Here is a 23,537-nt window from a genome sequence, read left to right on the forward strand (position 1 = left end):
CATTGCAGCGCCAAAGCTACTAGATCTCTGGTTCAGAAGAAGGAAGATCCAGGTGCATTCACTATCCCATGCACCATTGGGTCAATCAAGTTTGCGAAACCTTTGTGTGATCTAGGAGCTAGAATCAACTTGATGCCATTAGCCATCTATAAGAAATTGGGATTGGGAGTTCCAAAACCCACATCAATGAGATTGATGATGGCTGATAGGTCAGTAAATTGGCATATGGGAATCTTATAAGATGTAATTGTAAAGGTGGACACCTTTATCTTTCTGGTTGATTTCGTGATCTTGGATTGCGAAGTGGACTTTGAGGTTCCATCATTTTGGGAAGACCCTTTTTGGCCACAGGAAGAGCTTTGGTGGATGTTGAGGGAGGTGATCTGAAGTTCAGACTCAACAAGGATGATGTAAAATTCAATATTTGCAGGTCCATGAAGCAGCCACATGATATGAATGTCATATCTGCAATAGAGGCGGTTACTGATGAAGAAATGAGAGTACCCATTGAAGAGCGGATGGCTGTGGAAACTCTTGTTGCAGTGTTGATGAACTTTGAGGTTGATTTCAAGTCTGACTATGTAGAGACCGTGAATGCATTTCAAGGAATGGGAGCACACTCTTATGCTCCAAAGCAATTGGACCTAGATTTGAAAAACAGGCCAATCCCTCCAGCAAAACCATCCATCGAGGAGCCACCAGTGCTGGAACTAAAACAATTACCCAGTCACCTCAGGTATGTATTCTTGGGTACTAACAACACTTTACTTGTGATCTTGGCTACAGATTTAAATGAAGAACATGTTCAGGAGGTGATCAAGGTTTTGAGAAGGTACAAAAGGGCCATTGGGTGGACCATTGTTCATATCATTGGAATACCTCCAGGTATATGCACCTATAAAATTCAACTAGAGAAGGACCCACTTATGCAAGAGGTGGTAAAAAAGGAAATCATTAAGTGGTTAGATGTTGGGGTGGTCTATCCCATTTCTGATAGTCACTAGGTCAGTCCAGTGCAATGTGTTCCCAAAAAGGGCGGTATAGGGTGGCAAATGCCAAGAATGAGTTAGTCCCGCAGAGACCAGTCACTGGGTGGCGAGTGTGTATGGACTACAAGAAATTGAACAAGTGGACTTTGAGGGATCATTTCCCCATGCCTTTCATGGACCAGATGCTTGATAGGTTGGCAGGTAAAGGGTGGTACTGTTTCTTAGATGGATACACTGGCTACAACCAGATATCAATTGCTCCTGAAGATCAATAAAAAACCACCTTCACATGTCCTTATGGCACCTTTGCGTTTAAACGCATGCCATTTGGACTATGTAGTGCACCAGCCACATTCCAAAGGTGTATGATGTCCATTTTCTCTAACATGGTGGAAGAAACTTTAGAGGTATTTATGGAAAATTTCTCGATAGTGGGTGATATTTTTGATGACTATTTGTTGAATCTTAGAAGGGCCCTACAGAGATGCGAGGAGGCCAACCTAGTGCTGAATTGGGAGAAGTGCCATTTCATGGTAAAGGACGACATAGTCCTTGGTCACAAAGTGTCGCAGAAAGGGATTGAGGCCGACAAGGTAAAAATTGAGGTTATTGAAAAATTACCTCCACCAATCTGTGTGAAGGGTGTTCGAAGTTTCCTCGGACATGCCGGATTCTATAGGCGTTTCATCAAGGACTTCTCCTAAATTGCACACCCCATGTGAAAGCTTTTGGAGAAGGAGGTGAAATTTGTCTTTGATGAGGCATGTCTCAAAGCCTTTGAGTGCCTAAAGGAAAAGCTTATTTCAGCACCAGTGATCATTGGCCCAGACTGGGCAGAGCCATTTGAGGTAATGTGCGATCTAGTGGGACTTCATTAGGAGTTGTGTTGGGGCAGAAGTGCAACAAGATGCTCCATCCAATTTACTATGCTAGTAAGTCACTGAATGGGGCATACCGAAGCTACACAGTCACTGAGCAGGAACTATTGGTTGTGGTGTATGCATTTGAAAAGTTTAGAGCTTACCTGCTCGGCGCTAAGGTGATAGTTCATACAGACCATGCTGCTCTGAGATACCTCATAGCAAAGAAAGATGCCAAGCCTAGGTTGATCCGATGGGTGCTACTTCTCCAAGAGTTTGGATTTGAAGTGAAGGATATGAGAGGATGTGAGAACCAGGTCATTGATCACCTGTCTAGGTTGGAGGCTGCAAACAAGGAAGAGTTAGAGCTTTAAATAGATGATCCATTCCCGGATGAGCAGGTATTAGCTGCAACTCTTGACCTTATTCCTTAGTTTGCTGATTATGCTAATTTTCTTGTTAGTGATGTCATGCCTGAAGGACTAACATTTCAGCAAAGAAGTAGGTTCATGCATGATGTAGGTAAGTATTTCTAGGATGAACCATATTTGTACAGGATTTGTGTTGATAACATCATCAGGCGGTGCATTCCTGAAGCTGAGATGCTGCACATTTTGGAGGCCTGTCACTCATCTCCAGTAGGTGGTCATCATGGAGGTGCTCGAACAACCCATAAGATACTTCAGTGTGGGTACTACAGCCCATAATTTATCAAGATGCAGTGGACATAGTAAGGAGTTGTGATGTGTGCCAGCTGCAAAGAGCCATCTCTCGGCACCATGAGTTACCCATGACATCCATCTTAGAGGTAGAGTTGTTTGATGTGTGGGACATTGATTTCATGGGCCCATTTGTAAGTTCCTATGGACAGAAATATATATTGGTTGCAGTGGACTATGTGTCCAAATGGGTTGAGGCCATTTCTTTACCTGAGAATGATTGAAAAAGTGTAGCTAGCTTCCTGAAGAAGAATATTTTCCCAGGGTTTGGCACCTGATAATGGTTCTCACTTCTGCAATAAGGTGTTCAGTGCTCTTCTGACCAAGTATGGGGTGAAACAACACAAGGTTGCTACGCCTTACCACCCACAGACCAGTAGACAAGTAGAGGTTTCCAACAGGGAATTAAAAGCAATCCTAGCGAAGATATTAAATGCCAATAGGATAGATTGGGAACGGAAGCTAGATGATGCTCTATGGGCATATCAGACTGCTTTCAAGACACCTATTGGTATGTCTCCATATCGATTGGTGTTTGGAAAGGTATGTCATTTGCCGATTGAGCTTGAGCTTAGAGCACTCTGGGCGTTGAAGAAGCTAAACCTCAGTTGCAGCGAAAATGCAAACTTGAGGTTGGATCAGATAAATGAGATGGATGAGTACTGTCTGAGAGCCTATGAGAGGTATGCACTTTATAAGGAGAGGATGAAGCTATATAATGACAAGCATATTGAGAAAAGAAGATTCACTCATAGTGACTTGGTGTTACTCTTCAATTCCAGACTTCGTCTGTTTCTAGGAATGCTGAGATCTAAATGGTCTGGACCTTTTAAGGTCACACAGGTGTTTCAATCTGGTGCTATTGAGCTGGAAAATGATAAGGTCGAGAGGTTCAAAGCTAATGGCCAGCGAATCAAGGCATATCTGGGTGTTCCTGAGGATGTGAAGATTGTAGAGGAATGTAAACTTGATGAAGTCTGAGTAATCAAGTAACTTGCGTCGCGCCGTGACGTTAAATTATGCATTTCTTAGGAGGCAACCCAAGATGTTATTGTACTAGGTACTTTTCCCTTTTTCCTTATTTTTCTTTGTTTTTATGGAGTCACTGTGTTGATGTGTGTAGGAGAGAATAGGTAGAAAAGTGCAGTAACTGCGTGCAGACTGATCTTCACGGATAGTCTCACGGTCCGTGGTACCCTTCACGGGCACTTTCACGGTCCGTCAAATTGAGGACCAACCTAAAGAAGCTACTGGAAATTGCACGAAAAAGGTTCACAGAAGGGTTCACGATCCTTCAGAGCATGTACGGACCGTCTAGCCTCTCGTGAACCTCAGGTATGAATGCTCAGTTTCTAAGTCACGGTCACGGACAGGTTCATGGACCGTGATGCTCTTCACGAGCAGCTTCATAGTCCGTGGTCTTCCTCATTCAAGTGTTTCATCTAAGTCAGAGTCACAGACTGTTTCACGGACCGTGATGCCCTTCATGGGAAAGTTCACGATCCGTAGTCTACAACCCAGTCCTACCAAAATTTGACCCGACCCGCGCTTGGACCAAAGTTGAAACTAAATGTATATATGTTCCTAAGTGCCAAAGGTCGGCCTTTTCTCTCCTTTCTTATTCCTATAACGATTCTTCAAGAGTAAAACAAAAATGGGTCCTATCATCCATTAATCTGTAGTTCATCCAAGAATCAAAGCCCTGGTCCCTCCTTGGACAGGTGCACCTCGACTTAGGTCAAAAGCCTAAGTTAAGGGTGGCTAATTTAAAAGGTAACTTCAATCTTGGCCCTGTCCCGATATTGGGTATTGTGCACCTCGATCAATGAAAAATCCATAAGTTAAGGGTGGCTATGAAAGAGGAAACCGAAAGAAAAATCGGTATGAAAAGATTTTGATATTGAGAAAAGAGAGGAATGGATGTGACTTGTTGAAAACTAAAGGAAAAGCATAAAACACAAGAAAGAAAAAAAAGTGAAAAATAGAGAGATCTACCAAACCTAAAGTCACATCCATGGTTGAAGAAAATCAAGGGAAAGAAGGTAAAACGGTAGGAGGACAAAAATAGGGTAGAAAGAGGTTGAAAGCCAATTGTAATGTCAAGGAGGGCAGAAAGTTACTAAGAAGTACCCAAATGTACCACACCTGACCCTGAGCCTACGTTACAAGCCAAGAAAGTCCTATAGTGATCCTAGAGTCTAATGTGGGGCGTCTAAGCAGTGAAAATAAGGGCAAGCCTATGGTATTGAGCACTAACTGTACTTGAAGTTGTTTCTGAGAGTGAGTGTTGAATGAATCCTTGTACTCAAAGTCATAAGTCATTGTGTGAAAGAAAAGGGATTTCGTTTGAAGTAAGGGCACTAGTTGCATTTTCGGAAAGTTGGTACTTTGGTGATAGTAAAACAGTGTATGTTGTGTGTTGGCTGGTCGATCGTTGTCATGGTTTGATTCGCATGAATTAGCTTGTCGAGTTTAAGAGAACAAATTTTGCACCCGGAAAGTGAGTGGGATAGAGAGCCATATGATTGCTTGTGCTTGAAATGCTTGCTTCTATACAAGTGTCGTTTAGAGTCTTAGTGCGTCGCTTGAGGACAAACAACGAATTTAAGTTGAGGGTGTTGATATACAGTGAGTTTATGGTATTTCTAATACATTTCACTTACAAGTGTGTGTCTAGGGTTTTATTTGTATTAGTTTTCATGTGTTTTTATCATATTTTGCAGGAAAGATGTTCAGGCGCAGAATTAAAGAGACAACTGATAGAATTGCAGAAAAGGGCATCTACGGACCGTAGATCCATTAACGCTCCGTAGATGGTAGTCGTAGATCAGCAGCCAAGGCATGGAAGGAAAATCAGGGAAATCTAACCAAGTGTGGAACCACGGTGCCTATTGACAGTCCGTAGATTGATCTACGGACCGTATTGTTGATCCGTAGATTGATACTATGAGGGTTCCAGTACCTGATTTTTGAAGATTCAAAGTGTGGAGCTACGGAAGGGATTTGACGGACCGTAGATCGATCTACGGTCCGTACTGCAGTTCCGTCGTTTACTTCAGAGAAGCTGATTTTTGGAAGTTGAAATATTTTCTAAGTCCTGGCTGACGGAAGGGACTCACGGACCGTAGATCCATTGACGGTCTGTGAGTCAGTCTCGTGGAATGAAGATGCGTGCATGTAACAAACTTTCCTTATTTTGTTTCCCTTTTTATTTAGGACTTGTTTTCTATAAATAGGGCATGTAAACCTCGTTTTTTTGGGGGAGACATTATTATTCTATTCTAGTTCTTGACTTGGGAGATTAACTTGCAACTTTAGTAATTATTAATTTCCTTAGATCGTATTGAAGATTTTGGAGTTGCAATTCAAGTTGAATTTCTGGGTTTATTACTCTTGTTACGTAAGTTTATAATTCTTCCATCTAAAACAATGAATTGTAGTCATATGATTATGCATAACTAAACTCCACAACTAGGGTTGTGGGAACCATGAGCAATTAACAAAGTATGAATAGTAAATAAGCAATTCTTGAATAGTGTGGTGCATGCATTGATAATTCTTTCATTTAGAAGTCTTTTTAGCGGTTGCAAACGTTAGAACTCGCCTTGTTGCTACTTACCGGACCAAGGAGGTAATCAATAAGAAAAGAATTATCAACATAGATTTAGTGTGATACTATCTAATAGGCTAGTGCCGATTGATGAGAAGTAATAACTAAGCCAAACATCGATTATGATGTCTAAAATGAGGTAAAGGTAAGGGTTAGTAAAGTACACACACGTAACCGGACCAAGGTGCGGGGTGAAATTCTCTAGATGCCGGACCAAGGATTTAGAGATACCTAACTTATCACTTTGAATGTAATACACTAAGAAAGGATTGTTATTATTAGTATTACTGCGTTATGAGCTTGTGGGGAACACGGATACCCTAGTTATTTCACTCATCTTGATAAAAACCCAAAACTGACTTTTGATTACTGATTATTTATTGATTTTTTACAATTTGTTCTACAAAAACCCCATTTTTTATTACTTGTTTATGGAAGTAATTTGACTAATTGAATATAATTGTTGGTTAAAGTAAAGTCTAAACTATTTTCCTTGTGGGATCGACCCCAACCTACAAGTTGGGTTCTTTACTTGATAACGATCGCTTATGCTTCTTTAGGGAGGTGTAATTTGAGCGTGTCATAGCACTCATCTGAAAGAGACACAAACACAGAACAAAACGTAAAATTAAGAAATATAACTACCAATCGAATAAAAGCTAGTAAAAACACTTTTGAATTGAAATTCCGCGGCAGCGGTGCGAAAATTTGATACGTCCAAACTTACACTTCGAATAAGAAGTGTAAACGGTCGATGTCAATTTACAGAACTCAGCTAGAGTTGAGGTCGATCCCACAGATAATTTCTTTACAGATAAGGTTTCACTGTCGCATTTATTCGAATGTTGTTATTATCTCCCAAATAAATAACAACGAAAAGTAAATTGGGTTTGGTTGAAATGTTATAATTACCAAAACTTGCAGTCAAAATCCAGATTAACGACTAATAGACTATTTCATTGTGAGGTTGATCCAGTTAATTAAGAAAGACTAGGATTGTGTTCACCATAACAGTAGTTCTAGTGTTCTTCCGTAATTGAGCGTCAGGTAAATCAATGTTTACAAAATCATTGCGAGTTAAATTCATATGACACTTCTCAGCCTAATCAGATGATTATCACTCATGTTCTATCGACCATAGAGTGTTACTAACATTGACCCTCGCTTACAATAATGTGGTGTTAAATTTCTTTCCTCTCAAACTCAAGCTTTAACTCCAATTTGTTAATTTAGTTCAGCTTTTTCCTAACTGGTATTTTTCTCTCGAACAAATACCAGATACATGCTCATCTAATCCGTGCACTCACTAGATTATAACGATATTGAAAGCTAAAAACTACAGATTGCAAACATAGACTACCCTTTACTCGTTTTACGAAATCGTAACTAGGATTTCGTCATGGATCCCACAACCCCAGGCGTGGTATTTAGCCACTCATACTTTAACGTAAACAATCAGTAATGAAGAATGAAAACATGTTAAGAAAGACTTACGAAAATAATTAGCAAATCAACAATCACTTCGATAATTTGATAGTCTGAATCCAAACTTCGAACTGATAATAATAATCGAAATCCAAAATCAAAAGCTAAGAGTAATGTTGTATTTCTTCGTCGTAAAACATAAGATAAAATGTATAATATTCAAAAATGACCTAAAGTAATTCAAAATAGAATGTTTAAAATGAGTCATTATCGAACTAGGACTGAAATGTTAGGTGGCTCTACGACCACTTCTACGGCTCGTAGAGGACTTCACGGGCAGTGAAGCCCTCCGTGATCTTCCCTTGAACTTTCCCAAAGATTGGTTCTTCACTGCCTTGACACTAGAAAATGCACCACGAGAGCTACCACAGTCCGTAGAGAGGACCATGGCCCGTGAAGTCGCCCGTAATCTTCACTTGAGTTTCAACCTTCTTCCAACTCTTCTTGGCCGTTACACTGGTTCTGCTTCATGACAAGCACCACAGACCGTAGTGAGGACCACGACTCGTGAACTCGTCTGTAGTATTCACTTAGTTCCAATCCCTCTTCAACTATTCTTGGCCTGCACACTGGTTCAACTTCACGGCACGCACCACGGACCGTAGTGAGGACCACGGCCCGTGAAGTGGTCTGTGGTCTTCACTTGATGTTTTACTGAACTTTTTTCTTCATTTCTCTCATTTTCCACTTTTCATCTGTTTCATCTGGACAACAGTGCCAAGATTTCGCGGCAAATCACCATGTCAAGTGGGAACCTCCTAGTATGGGCAAGTTCAAACTCAAAACAGATGGAGCCGTTAAACATGCGCCTGGAGTGGATGGTATTGGAGGAGTCATCAGAAACCATAAATGCGACTGGATAGTTGGTTTTACTAGTAAGGAAGCTTTTGTAACTCCCATCCTAGCAGAGTTGCGAGCCCTTAGGCGAGGACTGCTTATGGAATTTGAGTACAAAACACAACCACTGGAAATTAACACTAACTGCAAAAGAAATGATTAACTTACTTTAGAATGATAATCACCCTTATACTAACCTAACCACATAATACAGGTTACTAATGGAGAAGGTGAAAGCAGGAACACCAACACATATCTTCAGGGAGCAGAACAAGGTGGCATATATGCTTAGCAAGGAAGGAATGAAGAGAAGCACCTTTGGAAAATCAACCTTTTTGTTAGTTCCCCCAATATGTGCAAAAAAAAACTAACTTGGGCAGACATTGCGGGAACTATGTATTTAAGGAAATTTAATCCTAACAACAACTATGTAACTGGCCATATCACGGCCCAAACTTTTGTTTTTGCAGCATCAAACAATATGCTTGACATTTCGTAATTTCTAATATAGCTAACATTTTGATAAAAAAAAATAGTGCTAAAAATTAACTTAAAATATTATAAATTTGATTACCTCTCGAAATTTCACATGTACTACATAATTAGGATGGAGAGAGTACCATATATTATTTGAAAATCACATTAAGAGTTCTATAAATCACAATAATTAACAACTTAAAATACTTGAAAATCATAACTATATTATAGAATCGAATGTTGAGAAGCTTAGGGTCAGCCGGTCAATTAATTGGTTTGCCCTTCTCCTCAACTTCTTCTATTTATATTTCGTATTTTATCTGTTTTAATTTATTTTTATTTTTATATTTTCTTTTTTATTTATTATGTATTTATAAAATAGTATTAAAAATTAACTTAAAATATTATAAATTTGATTACCTTTCAAAATTTCACATGTACTGCATAATTAGGATTGAGAGAATACCATATATTATTTGAAAATCACATTAAGAGTTCTATAAAACACAATAATTTAAAATTTAAAATATATTAAAATGTGATTAACTCTCAAAATTTCACATGTGCCAGATAAATTGGCACAAAGGGAGTAACATATATTATTTGAAAATTACGTTAAGAGTACTATTAATCACAACTTAAAATATTTAAAACATATTAAAATTTTGATTAAATATCAAAATTTAACATGTGCCATATTAATTTGGACAAGGGAAATAAAATATATTATTTAAAAATTACATACTTGAATTATTTTTTAAAAAAAATATATTAAAATTTAATTAATTCTCAAAATTTCACACGCGCCACATAAATCACAATAATTAACATTTTAAAATATTAAAAATTAATTCACTCTCGAAATATCACATGTGCCAAAGATATTATTTGAAAAGTACGTTAAAAATATAATAAAAATAATAAACAATAAAAATTTTAAAAAATTTAATTGACTCTTCTAATTTTATTTATATCACATAAATTAAAATAACTAAATCAATATATATTGGGTCCGGGCTTGCCTGAGCTTTTATATCTAGTATTTTTTTAATTATAAGAGAGAATGAGAGGAGCTTAGGGTCAAGAGGAGTTTTTGGTAATTTTCATGTGAATCAACTTTGTGGGTCAACCAATTTAATCTCTTTCACTTTTAAAGTGCAGGTTAATTTTTCCTTTTAATCCATTCATTAACTGCCACGTGTGACTATTTAGCCATCCTAAATAGTTACCTTCAAAAATGTTCAAGTTAATTTACTTGTAGTTATTGCGTAGGATCAGTCAAATAAATCTCCGATTTGTCCTTCCACTTCAATTTCCTCTATTTATATTTAACACCTTTCTCCGTTTTAATTATGTCTTACTTTTCTCTTAAGTATGTTATATGTTTATATTTAAAAATTACTAAAAAATAGTATTATAAATCACAATAATTAACAATATAAAATATTTAAAAACACATATTAAAAATTTAGTTGACTCTCAAAATTTACACATACTCACATAAATTCAGACATAGACTTAAATATATACTATTATCCCCTATAAGTTTTACAAATCTCCAAAATCCCTCATTTTCGCGCATCAGATTAATGTATCAACGCTTATATTATTGTAATTTTGCGCATCAGATTAGTGTGTCATGTATAAAATGTACATCAGATTAGTACATCATGTATAAATTGTAATGTATCTTACTTAACTATTAATGTATCTCGCGCATCAGACTAATGTATCAGCGCTTATATTATTGTATCCGTTTGAGGGATTCTGTAATTATAAACTTTTAAGGGATGGGCAAATTACAGAAATCACATATTTTTAAGGAAAAATTACAATTTATCCCTTAAAAGTTTATAAGTACAGAAATCCCTCAAACGGATACAATAATATAAGCGCTGATACATTAATCTGATGCGCGAGATACATTAATCCTTAAGTAAGATACATTACATTTTATACATGATGCACTAATCTGATGTACATTTTATACATGATACACTAATCTGATGCGCGAGATACAATAATATAAGCGCTAATACATTATCCCCTATAAGTTTTATAAATCTCCAAAATTCCTCATTTTCGCGCATCAGATTAGTATATCTCGCGCATCAGATTAATGTATCAGCGCTTATATTATTGTAAATCTGTGCATCAGATTAGTGTATCATGTATAAAATGTACATCAGATTAGTGCATCATGTATAAAATGTAATGTATCTTACTTAACGATTAATGTATCTCGCGCATCAAATTAATGTATCAGCGCTTATATTATTGTATCAGTTTGAGGGAATTCTGTAACTATACACTTTTAAGGGATAGATTATAATTTTATCTTTAAAATATGTGATTTCTGTAATTTGCCCAATAAAAAATACTGAAAGTATTTGTTCAACAAGTAAGAATGATCTAGTGATAAAATTCTTCATTGTCATGATACACAATTTGAATTTTGATTCCTATTAGTTTTTATGTTTTATTAAAGATTTTCGCAGAAATCGAGGAAGTTTGATCCGTTAATTGTTCAATATTAAAATTTTGATGATTAATATCGAGTTAATTATAGAATGAAATTGATCAGGATAAGTACAGAGAGAAAAAACGAATGTTGAGCCCACTATTTATATTTAATTATTTTTTTAATTTTTTTTTCTCTTGCTTTCATTTTTAGTATGTCGTATATTTAAATTATGAAGCGAATGTTGAGGAGCTTAGGCTCTGTCGGTGAATTGACCAATTTGCCCTTCTCCTTTTTTCCTCCATTTATAATTCGCATTTTATCCGTTTTAATTTCAATATTTTTCTCTTTATAATGAAATTTCGTTAACTTAAAATATTATAAGCTTGGTTAATTCTCAAAATTTTACCCGTAAATTAACAAGTTAAAATATTTGAAAACATATTAAGATATGATGAACTTTCGAAATTCCACATGTGTCACATGATAAAGGGGGTAATATAAATTATTTGGAAATTACGTTAATATTACTATAAATCGCAACTTAAAGTATTTAAAATATATATTAAAAATTAGATTTAACTCTCAAAATTTCACATCTGCCACATAAATTGAAGTAGAGAAATAACATGTATTATTTAAAAAAAATTAAAATTATGTTAATTAAGAGTACTATAAGTTGCAATGCACACGTGCCACATAAATTGTGATAAATAAAGTACTATATATTATTTGAAAATTACGTTAAGGTATTATAAATCACAACTTAAAGTATTTAAAAAATATTAAAAATTTGATCAACTCTTAAAATTTCACATATACCACATAAATTGGGACAGGGGAAATAACATATATTATTTAAAAATTACGTTAATTAAGAGTACTATAAATTGCAATATTAAAAATTTAAAATATTTAAAAAACATACTGAAAATTTGATTGAGTTCAAAATTTCACATGTGTCATGTAAGTTGGGACAGAGTGAATAACACATAGTATTTGAAAATTACGTTAAAAGTACTATAAAATTACAACTTAAAGTATTTAACAACTTGTGAGCATATATTATTTGAAAATTACGTTAACTAATAATACCATAAATCACAATAATTAACAACTTAATATATTAAAAAAATGATTAACTCTAAAATTTCATATATAGCACGTAAATCACAATCATTAATAACTTAAATATTTAAACAATATATTGAAAAATCGATTAACTTATAAAATATCACATGTTCCACCTATATTATTCGAAAAATAATAAGAAAATATTTAATAATTTAGTTGACTCTACTAATTCTATTTGTATCACATAAATTAAAACAAATAAAGTAATATATATTAGGTCGGGGTTTACCCGGACTTTTGTATCTAGTATATAAAATAGAATGAGAGAATATTGAAAATTTGTTAAAAAGAGAATTAGATAATTGGAATTGACCATAACTTTTGAAGTTCAGAAATCGTAGTACTAGATGTACATTATGGTGATGTCGGTTGGACAAAAAGCTAGAGATCCTAGCCAACAGATTATTGAATAGTCATTTATGTTTGAGCAATTATTTAGGAATATTACCCTTTTATGGAATTGTTGGTCAACATTTTAACATTAATATTTTATATATTAATTTGTTAAAAGTTTGGAATCAAATGATGCCTTTGCTGTCAAGTTATCCGTTGGTGGTAACTCATTTGTCTTAACGGTTGGAAATATATTTGGAGCATTACTCCATTTGGAGTAAGTGCTGATGTTACTGACTGTTTCTCTTGCAGCATCGTTAGTAGAATCTTGGCCATAAGTTGTTCATATTATTTCTCCATTATCTCACTCTTTATTCCTTTATTATACCTTATAACTCATGTAACTCCTAAGGTCATTATCTTCACTATTTACTCCACCATTTATATTACTATTCATTGCTAGGAAGACTTCTTCTAGTATAAATAGTGGTGGTCTTCATTTGGTTTGTGATACACAATATACACAAGAAAAAATATAGAGTGCATAAAGTTTGTCAAAAAGAGAGTTCTTATTAGTTGAAGACGAGGTGCTCTTTTTTGTGGAGCTTTGGACTTAACTCTTGTCCAGAGTTGTTGAGTTATACTTTGTGAAAGTTGTTGTATCCTGGAGGGGACAAGTCAAGAGGACTACTGCTGGACCGGTGAAAAACATTTGCTGCAGTGGGCTTGAATCTCCTTAAAGAGAGCGAGATATCCGCGCCTCAGCCTGAAGAGATTTATTTCTTCATTTTTATTTTCAATTGTAATCTTGTATTTTTTGTTATCTTGTAAGTTTTTCACTGAAAAATTTAAGGAGATTCAGAATGACTACAATTGAAAAAACCACGGATGTCAAGATGGGAGACCTTAACAAGCCATTTCAGTTCAATGGTAACCATTTCAAAAGATGGAAAGGTAAAATACCTTTCTACTTAACTCTTCTCAATGTTTCTTATGTGTTAACTAAGAAGAATCCTAATAAAGTTGATGACACCTCCATGGATGATGATGAACCTATTTCTCATCATGAGAAAGTGGAAAAGTACGATGAAGAGGCAAGGGGCCAAGATGCACTTTTACAAAAAGAAGAGAGCAACATCACAACGAAGGTAAATTTATTTACTTCAAATAATGCTACTCTTGAATCTCACAAAAATACTTCTTTGAAGCCTAAGAAGAAAAAATTTAAGAAAAATAATAGTAGACCTTCCAAGAAAAATAATGGTGAAAATAATCAAGCACAAAATCAACAAGTTCAAGATAAAGGACCGCGCTTTGTTTGTGGCAAGAATGGACATATTGCTCGATTTTGCAGATTTCAAAAATGTGGTCCTAACCCTCTGAAAAACGTTACCGAAGAACCTTTTGTGGCGGTGATTACCGACATAAACATGGTTAAAAGTGTTGATGGATGGTGGGCTGATTCTGGTGTAAACCATCATGTTTGTTATGACAAATACTGGTTTAAAAAATATTCTCATTTTGAGGAGCCCACAACCATCATGCTTGGTGATTCTCACAAAACTCAAGTGCTTGGAATGGGAGATGTCTTCTGAAAGGGTATTAACTTTGAAAGATGTACTCTATACTCCTTCCATGAGAAAAAATTTGATGTCTAGTTTTCTTATTAATAAAGCAAGCTTTAAACAGACCTGATCAATATGTAATTGTGAAGAAGGATATTTCTGTGGGAAAGGGGTATGCTTGTGATGGGATGTTCAACTTGAATGTAGAAGTGAATAAAGCTTCTACTTTTGTTTATATGTTTTCTTCTACTAATTTTTAACATGCTCGTTTGTGTCATATTAATGATCGTTATGTTGGAATCATGAGTAGTTTAGGATTAATCCCAATGATTAAAAAGAATTTTGAAAAGCGTGAGGCTTGTAGTAATGCCAAAATCACTAAAAGGCCTCATTTTCAAGTTGAAAGAAAAACTTATTTGTTAGAATTAGTTCATACTGATATTTGTGAACTTGGTGAAATTTTAACTCGTAGAGGTAATAGATACTTTATCACTTTCATTGATGATTTTTCTAAGTTTACATATGTTTACTTGATGAAAAATAAAAGTGATGCTTTTGAAAATTTTAAAACTTATCTCCATGAGGTTGAAAATCAATTTGGTAGAAAAAGAAGAAGTGATAGAGGCCGTGAATATGAGTCAAATGAGTTTAATTCTTTTGTTAGATCATTGGGAATAATTCATGAAACTACTCCTCCTTACTCTCCTTCATCTAATGGAGTAGCGGAAAGGAAAAATAGAACTTTGGTTGAATTGACTAATGCCATGCTTATTGAGTCACATGCACCTTTAAATTTTTGGGATGAAACTATTTTCACTACTTGTTATGTGTTGAATCGTGTGCCTCATAAAAAGCCTAAACTGACACATTTTGAATTGTGGAAAGGTTACAAGCCAAGTTTGGGATATCTAAGAGTTTGGGTTGTCTAGCCTTTGTGAGGCTAATGGATCCCAAGATTACAAAATTGGGTAAGAAAGTTACTACTTGTGCTTTTCTTGGTTATGTTTCAAATAGTACAACCTATAGATTTTTTAATCTTGAAGATAATATTGTGATAGAATCGGGTGATGCTATTTTTCATGAAAATAAATTCCCTTTTGATTCTAAAAATAGTGGAGGTCAAAGGATTGAACAAAATATTTTGTCACTACCTAGTTCTTGTACTTCTACTTTAAAAAATAAAGAAATTGATGATTTTGAGTTGAGAAGAAGTAAAAGAACTAGAGTAGAAAAATATTTTGGTCCTGATTTTTATGTGTTTAATGTTGGAGATGACCCTCTCACTTTGAAAGAAGCATTATCTTCACATGATTCTATATTTTGGAAAGAGGCTGTAAATGATGAAATGAAATCGTTGATTTCTAATAAAACTTGAAAGTTAGTTGATTTACCACCGGGTTGTAAAACTATTGGTTGCAAATGGGTCTTAAGAAAAAAGTTGAAACCGGATGGATCTATTGATAAATATAAGGCTAGGCTAGTTGCAAAAGGTTTTAAACAACTAGAAGGCCTAGAATTTTTTGATATTTTTTCACCGGTAACAAGAATTACATCCATTAGACTTTTAATTGCTATGACTGCAATTTTTTATTTGCAAATTCATCAAATTGATGTAAAAACTGTTTTTTTAAATGGAGACCTAAATGAAGAAATTTATATGGATCAACCCGAGTCTTTTGTTGAAGCGGACCAAGAAAGAAAAGTATGTAAACTTACTAAATCCCTATATGGCTTGAAACTGGCACCTAAGCAATGGCATAAAAAGTTTGATTCGTGCATGATTGAAAATGGTTTTAAAACAAATGAGTGTGATAAGTGCATATATCATAAGTCTTGGAATAATTCACATGTAATTATTTGCCTATATGTTGATGATTTATTCATCTTTGGCTCTAACATAAATGTTATTGATGAAGCTAATTTTATTCTTAGAAGCCATTTTGATATGAAAAATCTTGGTGAAGCAAATTTTATTCTTGGAATAAAAATAACAAGAACATGTGAGGGAATTTTCCTTGACCAGTTACATTATGTTGAGAAAATTTTGAAAAAATATAACTTTCATGATTACAAACATGTTGCTACTCCTTTTGATTCAAGTGTTCACTTATTTCCTATTGAAAGTGAAAAATGATGTAGTAAATCAAAAGGAATATGCTAGCATAATCGGAAGTTTGAGATATGTGACTGATTGCACTAGGCCTGATATTGCATATGTAGTAGGAGTACTTAGAAGGTTTACAAGCAAGCTAGGTAATGAACATTGGCATGCTATAACAAGAGTGATGAGATATTTAATTGGAACAAAAAATTGTGGTTTGTTTTATAAAAAATATCCTGCTATACTTGAAGGCTTTTCTGATGCAGATTGGAACACTTTATCAGGTGATTCCTATTCTACCACTGGTTATGTCTTTACTTTAGGTGGTGGTGTTGTTTGTTGGAGATAAAAAAAGTAAACTATTATTGCAAACTCTACCATGGAGGCTGAACTAATTGCTTTAGCTTCAGCTAGTGAGGAAGCGAATTGGTTAAGAGATTTATTGTTTCAAATACCTTATTTTGAAGAACCAATTCCTCCTATTTTAATTCATTGTGATAGCACCACCGCGATTGGTAGAGTTCAAAATCGTTATTACAACGGTAAATCCAGACCTATAAGGAGGAAACACAGTAATGTAAAATCGTATTTGACAAATGGTACCATTAATGTTGATTATGTCAAATCTTGTGATAATCTTGTAGATCCTCTTACTAAGGCCTTAACAAGAGAAAAGGTCTGGAGCACATCGAGGGGGATGAGATTGAAGCCTACAAATCCTTAAGTCATATATGAGGAAACCCAACCTGGGGACTAGAGATCCTATAACTAGGTTCAAAGGGAAAAACTAATCATATGATGACTTGTTATGAAAAATGCACTATCTTGTTATTCCCTCCCTATGATGTGAGTGCATTATTTCCTGTAATTTGTGAAGGTTGAGTTGATAAAACTCTTAATAAATATCTGTAGCCCGTATGAGTGGAGTCTTAAGCTTACATGAGCACTCTCAACAGATTTCATTTATGTGAATGTGGATGTAGGTCGCTTCCTATGAGAATTGGGCTTATTCTCAAAAGCACTCATGAATCCGGGATAGCACATGGCCATAACGTATTGGCTTTAAAGCTCATGTCAACACCTTGATTATTATGTGTGAGCAGTGATATTTTATTTCCCTTAAACAGTCATAGTTTAAGTCTGAGACTACTACGACTCTGGAGTAAAAGTTACCATTTCACTAAGTGGAGGTTCAATGCAGAGCACACCTTCATTATGCATAGTAGTCTTCCTTCAGCTGATAGACTCTCCTATGTAATATTAAAATGAGTGGGGGATTGTTGATCAACATTTTAATATTAATATTTTATATATTAATTTGTTAAAGGTTTGGAGTCAAATGGTGCCTTTGTTGTCAAGTTATCCGTTGGTGGTAATTCATTTGTCTTAACGGTTGGAAATATATTTGGAGCGTTACTCCATTTGGAGTAAGTGCTGATGTTACTGACTGTTTCTCTTGCAGCATCGTTAGTGGCATCTTGGCCATAAGTTCTCCATATTATTTCTTCATTATCTCACTCTTTATTCCTCTATTATACCTTGTAACTTATGTAACTCATAAGGTCATTATCTTCACTATTTACTATACCATTTATCTTCCTATTCATTGCTAGGAAGACTTCTTCTAGTATAAATAGTGGTGGTCTTCATTTGGTTTGTGATACACAACATACACAAGAAAAACTATAGAGTGCATTAAAGTTTATCAAAAATAGAGTTCTTATTATTTGAAGGAAGGTGTTCTTTTTTGTGGAGCTTTGGACTCAACTCTTGTCCAGAGTTGTTGAGTTATACTTTGTGAAGGTTGTTGTATCCTAGAGGAGACAAGTAAAGAGGACTACTGCTGGACCAGTGAAAAACATTTGTTGCAGTGGGCTTGAATCTCCTTAAAGAGAGTGAGATATCCGCGCCTCAGTCTGAAGAGATTTATTTCTTCATTTTTATTTTCAATTGTAATCTTGTATTTTTTGTTATCTTGTAAATTTTTCACTAACAATTTTTTCAAGCCCACGGCAACAAAATAATATCACTCAACTATTTCTATTTTTCTCAAAACATATATACTTGATATAATAAAAATATTTCTCTCCTAGTGACAAATCACATTATTCCCCTTTTAAACTAAGGTTTTAGCTCTTTTAAATTAACCATGTCAATAGCCTAAAATAGATCATCCGGAGCTAATCAAATTGTCCTAAATTTCATACGACATCAGATTCTCCAGACGTTGTCAACTATTTCAACTTAAAGCTCTCCTGATCATCTCGAGAAGCATGTCAACCATCCTAACACATCACATACAAAAAGAGGCAAAATAAAAAAATCACAAAAGAATAAGCAAATAACTACGAGAGTCATTACATATATAATTGTAGCATTTTTTTTTTATATAATATTAAATTTATTATTAAATGATAAATAAAAATATAAGATAACAAGAGATGTAGTAAAAGAAACTGGGGCGCGGGTGTGGAGGAAAACTTTTATCTTCTTGAGCAAATTATTGTACAAATGAATAAATTCAATTTGCTATTAATAAAAGAAAAGAAGATGCCGTAGACTTTTCAGGAAGCTTCTTATAAGTTATTTACTTGAGTTAGCTATTCACAAGTTGTTTGCCTGATTGTCAACTTTAAAAAATTGGTGTAAATCTTTTTAAGGACCTGTTTTGCATACTGCTTGCACGAGCTATTTCCTTAAATTGTTTGCAAGTTACCTGCTTAATTACAAACTTCTTTAATATATCGTATGAATATTTAAATGGACATCCACAATACGTTGTATTTTTTTAATATATATCAAATTTTCTTTATTACATAAAACATATAACATGGTTAATTACAATTTTGGTTTCAAATGTTCTTTTCCAGATAATCACTAGTATGTGCATAAGTTCGATGGAAATCTATATATTGTTTTATGCGAGATAAAATGTAATATAAAAATTTGAGATTAGTAATATATGAATTAAATATCTAAACAGATTTTAATTTATGAGATAAATAAATATTTTTGAAATATATATTATAATATTTTTAAGACAACAAATAAATTTCCCATAACAAATAATCTCTATACCATGTTATAGACTTTTGTATTTTTACTTCTTGTATTTTATTATTTTATATACGATCATTATATTATTAATCTTTGCATTACAAATCTCTGCATGTTACTAGTCTTAATACTACTCACTTTTAAACGAAATGACCACTTAAGGTATAAAACCTAATATATATTTATGAAAAAAGGTCAAAAAATACCTCTAACACATTACAAATGACTAAAATATGTCTGCATTTTATATATTGGATTATAATGGTGAAAATAATCAAGCACAAAATCAACAAGTTCAAGATAAAGGACCGCGCTTGAAGTTGAAGTGCACTTTTTATTCCCTTCCTTACCTTTTTTACTGTGCACTTTTCAACTTTCAATATAATATTTAATTTATTTAATTGAAGTTGACGTGGACCCCACAATTGTCTTGCAATTCCCACTCAAACTTTACATTCTCTCCCTTTGGTTTCATTTTTCAGCCTTAACTAATAGCTTGGGCCCCATGATCCACATGTCAAAAAATGGATGGAGCCTCACCCAACTTTGGTTGATTGGGCCTCTACCATAATAAAATTTCTCCCGTAATTTCTTTTCCCCTGAATCACACAATAGTCCAAACAATCAATTCGCAAATATAAGTAAAAAAGAAACCCATAACTTAGTTTTTCCTGAATAGCAAGGAATGTAGATTTTCAACAAGAACACAAAAAATAAAAAAGGACCTACAACTTTTCAGCTATAATTCACACAAACAAACGAACTTGACACTGAATAAATTGAAATTAAACTCAAAAAAATCATAAGTAAACACATAAAGAGAACTCCAACTCAAACCATCCGACCAAAAGCACAACCGAGAAACAGAAAATCAGAGTTGAGAAAATTCAATGATAATAACTAAAGTGTTCTTACTTCTAGCCGTGCATAGCTGTAGAATTATTTTTTTTTAAAAAATGGAGCTTACGTGGCTTTTCAAGAGCAGGATGAAAGCCACGTTTTAGTGCACAATAAAGTGAAAAGTAAAAACTGCCATTAACTTACATTTTATTGATAAAAAGCAGCCATGTTGATACCACTTTCTCCACTCATGCTTCTACTATAGTAGAAATTGGATAAATTTAAAGATAATTATAAGTAAATCTATTGTATTTATTGCTTGTAAATGATTAACAATATGCTGTAGTCAGTGTGGGAGCCTCTAAGGGTAATTCTTTTTTATAAAAAAAATCTGTTATATAGCCCATTAAAGAGCAATAACAATGTAAAATTTTACAGGTGTTTTACTTCCTTCGTTACCTGTTATATAGTGTTCCAGCTTTTATGTTTAATTCCATTCATATATATATATATATATATATAGGGGCTGTGATGCATTTTTTTTACAAAGATACATGGTATGCGAAATTAATTTGCTTCATTAAACATTTTTTATGTTGTATAAAGGTCATTTCTTTTTTATATACCTTTTGCATTTTTGTATTCAAAATACTCTTGTATTCTTATCATTTTTATCTCATGGATTGCTACAATTAATTTTATAGATTTTAGGCTTACAGATAAAAAAAACCTTTTCTAAATCTTGTATAGATTTGTCTAGATTGTATAGGCTATGCGATGCTTCCATGCTCTTCTTCTTACTAAGTGTAAATGATATTGAATATGTTTCATATTTATGCTATAAGCATGAATGATGTGTAGTGCCTTCTTAATACAATCATGATAATATTTGATTCCCTATAGGTACTAAGTATTTCTTTTTAAGTATAGGGGTATTATAAAAATATGAATATAATTTGTCTTTGAAAATAATAATTATGAAATACAGAGTTTTGCGTTTATACCTTTCTCCTTCCTTCTCTGAACAATTTTTATCACTACCGCAACAGTTCTCCTTCAGGCTACGAACAACTTTTCGCCTCCACGACCTCAGTCTTCTGGCTATTTTTCTACTGTTCCTCCCTTAGGCTGAAGATCAAGACCTTCACTTAAGACTATTGTGGGAATTTAGAGAAGAGAGATATACAAACCAAACTTTTTATTTCATAATATTATCTTCACACACAAACCATACATATTTTTACATATCTCTAAAACATAATAAGAAATACTTTTCCCTGACGGGAGAAGTTCCTTACTCACTTATCAAGGTACCTAACATTGTTCTCTAATGGTTGTTTTGGAGAAAATGTAGTCTGCCTTCTAAGTGTAATTTATCTCCCCTTTTATAGATATAAAGAGGGACTAATTATTACATTTTTGTTTTTCAGGGATCTCCCTCAAAACTTTGATAATTATTCTGCTCGTCCTTCAATCATAGTTGTAAAGATAAGGATGGCCGACCAGATTTGACATCTCTTTTGACCGAAGAGATAAAGTATTGAGAGATAAGATTTCCTTTTTCTTTCTTCATGACGTAAGTGCTTACGTCTTTTGTTTTGTCCTTTTCTGACTGTGTACATTTTTGCTTTTACAACTGTTTGTTCCCAGTTGTACTTTATTCAGATCCATCTTCAGGTATCGAATGTTTGTGATCTAGAAACTTACATGCAAGCTTCCATGTTTCTTCAGTTGCTTCCAGTCTATGAAGCTCTATATCAAGGAGTTTTTCCTTCAATATTTTGGATTTGGACTTCCCTTTAGTCATCAAGACCCAGTAAGAATTATTGTCCAAGACTTTGTAATCTTCATTATAAAAACGTTTGAGAATAAAATATAGTGCTTTAATTCCCAAAGCTCTTTTAGTTTGTATCCATTTTTTATTTAGGTGTGAGAGTTTTTTATCAATCCCTGTTGCCTTGATATTAAAATCTTTCAATTTTCCCACTGTAATATAGTTAATTGTTGGAAAATATAGTTGCAAATCTTTGCTTTTCATGGAGATACTAAAGAATCGGCAATAGACTCCTTCTCCTTCTGTATATTTTTTTACTGAGTTTATCAGTTGTGCAGGTAGTTTGGATATATCCTATAGATTTGGTTTAGCATAAACTCGGTCTAAGTAACCAAATTCAAATAATTAAGCTCTAAAGCCCAGTGATCCGTTCAAAAATATTGAAATTCTTGGAAACAAACTAGTTGTCCCTAAGACTCCGAATGTTTCTCCACTTTCTTTAGGGAGACTGTAAATATATCTTGTAAAAGCAAGATATTCTTCTTCTTTCGAATTTTGTCTTCCAACCTGAAAAGAAGAAAAAACTTTTGTTCCAAATGGAACCTTGTTAGTACTTCCTTCTAGTTTTCCAAAGATAATTTTTTCAACTTTCGTTGAAAATGTTCTCGTTTCTTCTTTCGAAGAATTGGCCCTTTTTTGGCTTGCTTGGCTTTTATCTTTGTCCTTGGACTCAGGTTTCGACATATCCATGCTTACCGATGAGATGTTTTTGGCACTAGGTGCTAGTGGGACATCTCCTGCCACTTTGTTGGGGTTTATATTCCCTTCAGGATTTGAATTCCCTTTTGGACTTGTGTCCAAATGTTCACATAACAATAGAAATTCATTCATATTTTCAGTTTGGTCATCACTGAGTTGATTGATTTCATATTGCATCTTTCTTGCTTGTTCGGACAAGCTGGTTAATTCATCTCTGATGTTAAACAGTTTGTGGCTTTTGTCGTCAATGGACTTTTCCGCAAGTTGCATTTTTTCAAACACTCTGTTAATAAGAATATGTGTTCGATTGTCCATATTGGATGTTTCTTGAGAGGAAATTTGCAAGAGAGTTATCAATTCCTTTAATATGCTCTATTTTAAAAGAATAGAATGATAATAAAACCTGCCACCTATGCAATCTCCTATATTACGGTTCTGATGGAAGTTTGTTTGAGATTAAACCTGATACCTGTGTGTTATCAGTTCTAATAACAAATTGCTTTGGTAAAAGGAAAGCTGAAAATTTCCTAATTCCT

At 34.1% G+C, this 23,537-nt stretch overlaps 1 protein-coding gene across 1 annotated transcript; it reads left to right on the forward strand.

Moving 5' to 3' along the window:
- Positions 1-1,375: 1,375 nt before the first annotated feature.
- Positions 1,376-8,663, forward strand: LOC125813522 (uncharacterized). Its single transcript, XM_049493010.1, has 8 exons — positions 1,376-1,582; positions 1,715-1,837; positions 1,885-2,210; positions 2,406-2,487; positions 2,604-2,702; positions 2,833-3,251; positions 3,351-3,543; positions 8,379-8,663. Exons 1-8 carry the CDS (start codon positions 1,376-1,378, stop codon positions 8,661-8,663), a joined length of 1,734 nt encoding a protein of 577 aa, XP_049348967.1.
- The last annotated feature ends 14,874 nt before the right edge of the window (positions 8,664-23,537 follow it).

This window comes from Solanum verrucosum, unplaced genomic scaffold (assembly GCF_900185275.1).
Source record: "Solanum verrucosum unplaced genomic scaffold, falcon-dt-bn FXZP01000134.1, whole genome shotgun sequence".
NCBI lineage: Eukaryota > Viridiplantae > Streptophyta > Magnoliopsida > Solanales > Solanaceae > Solanum > Solanum verrucosum.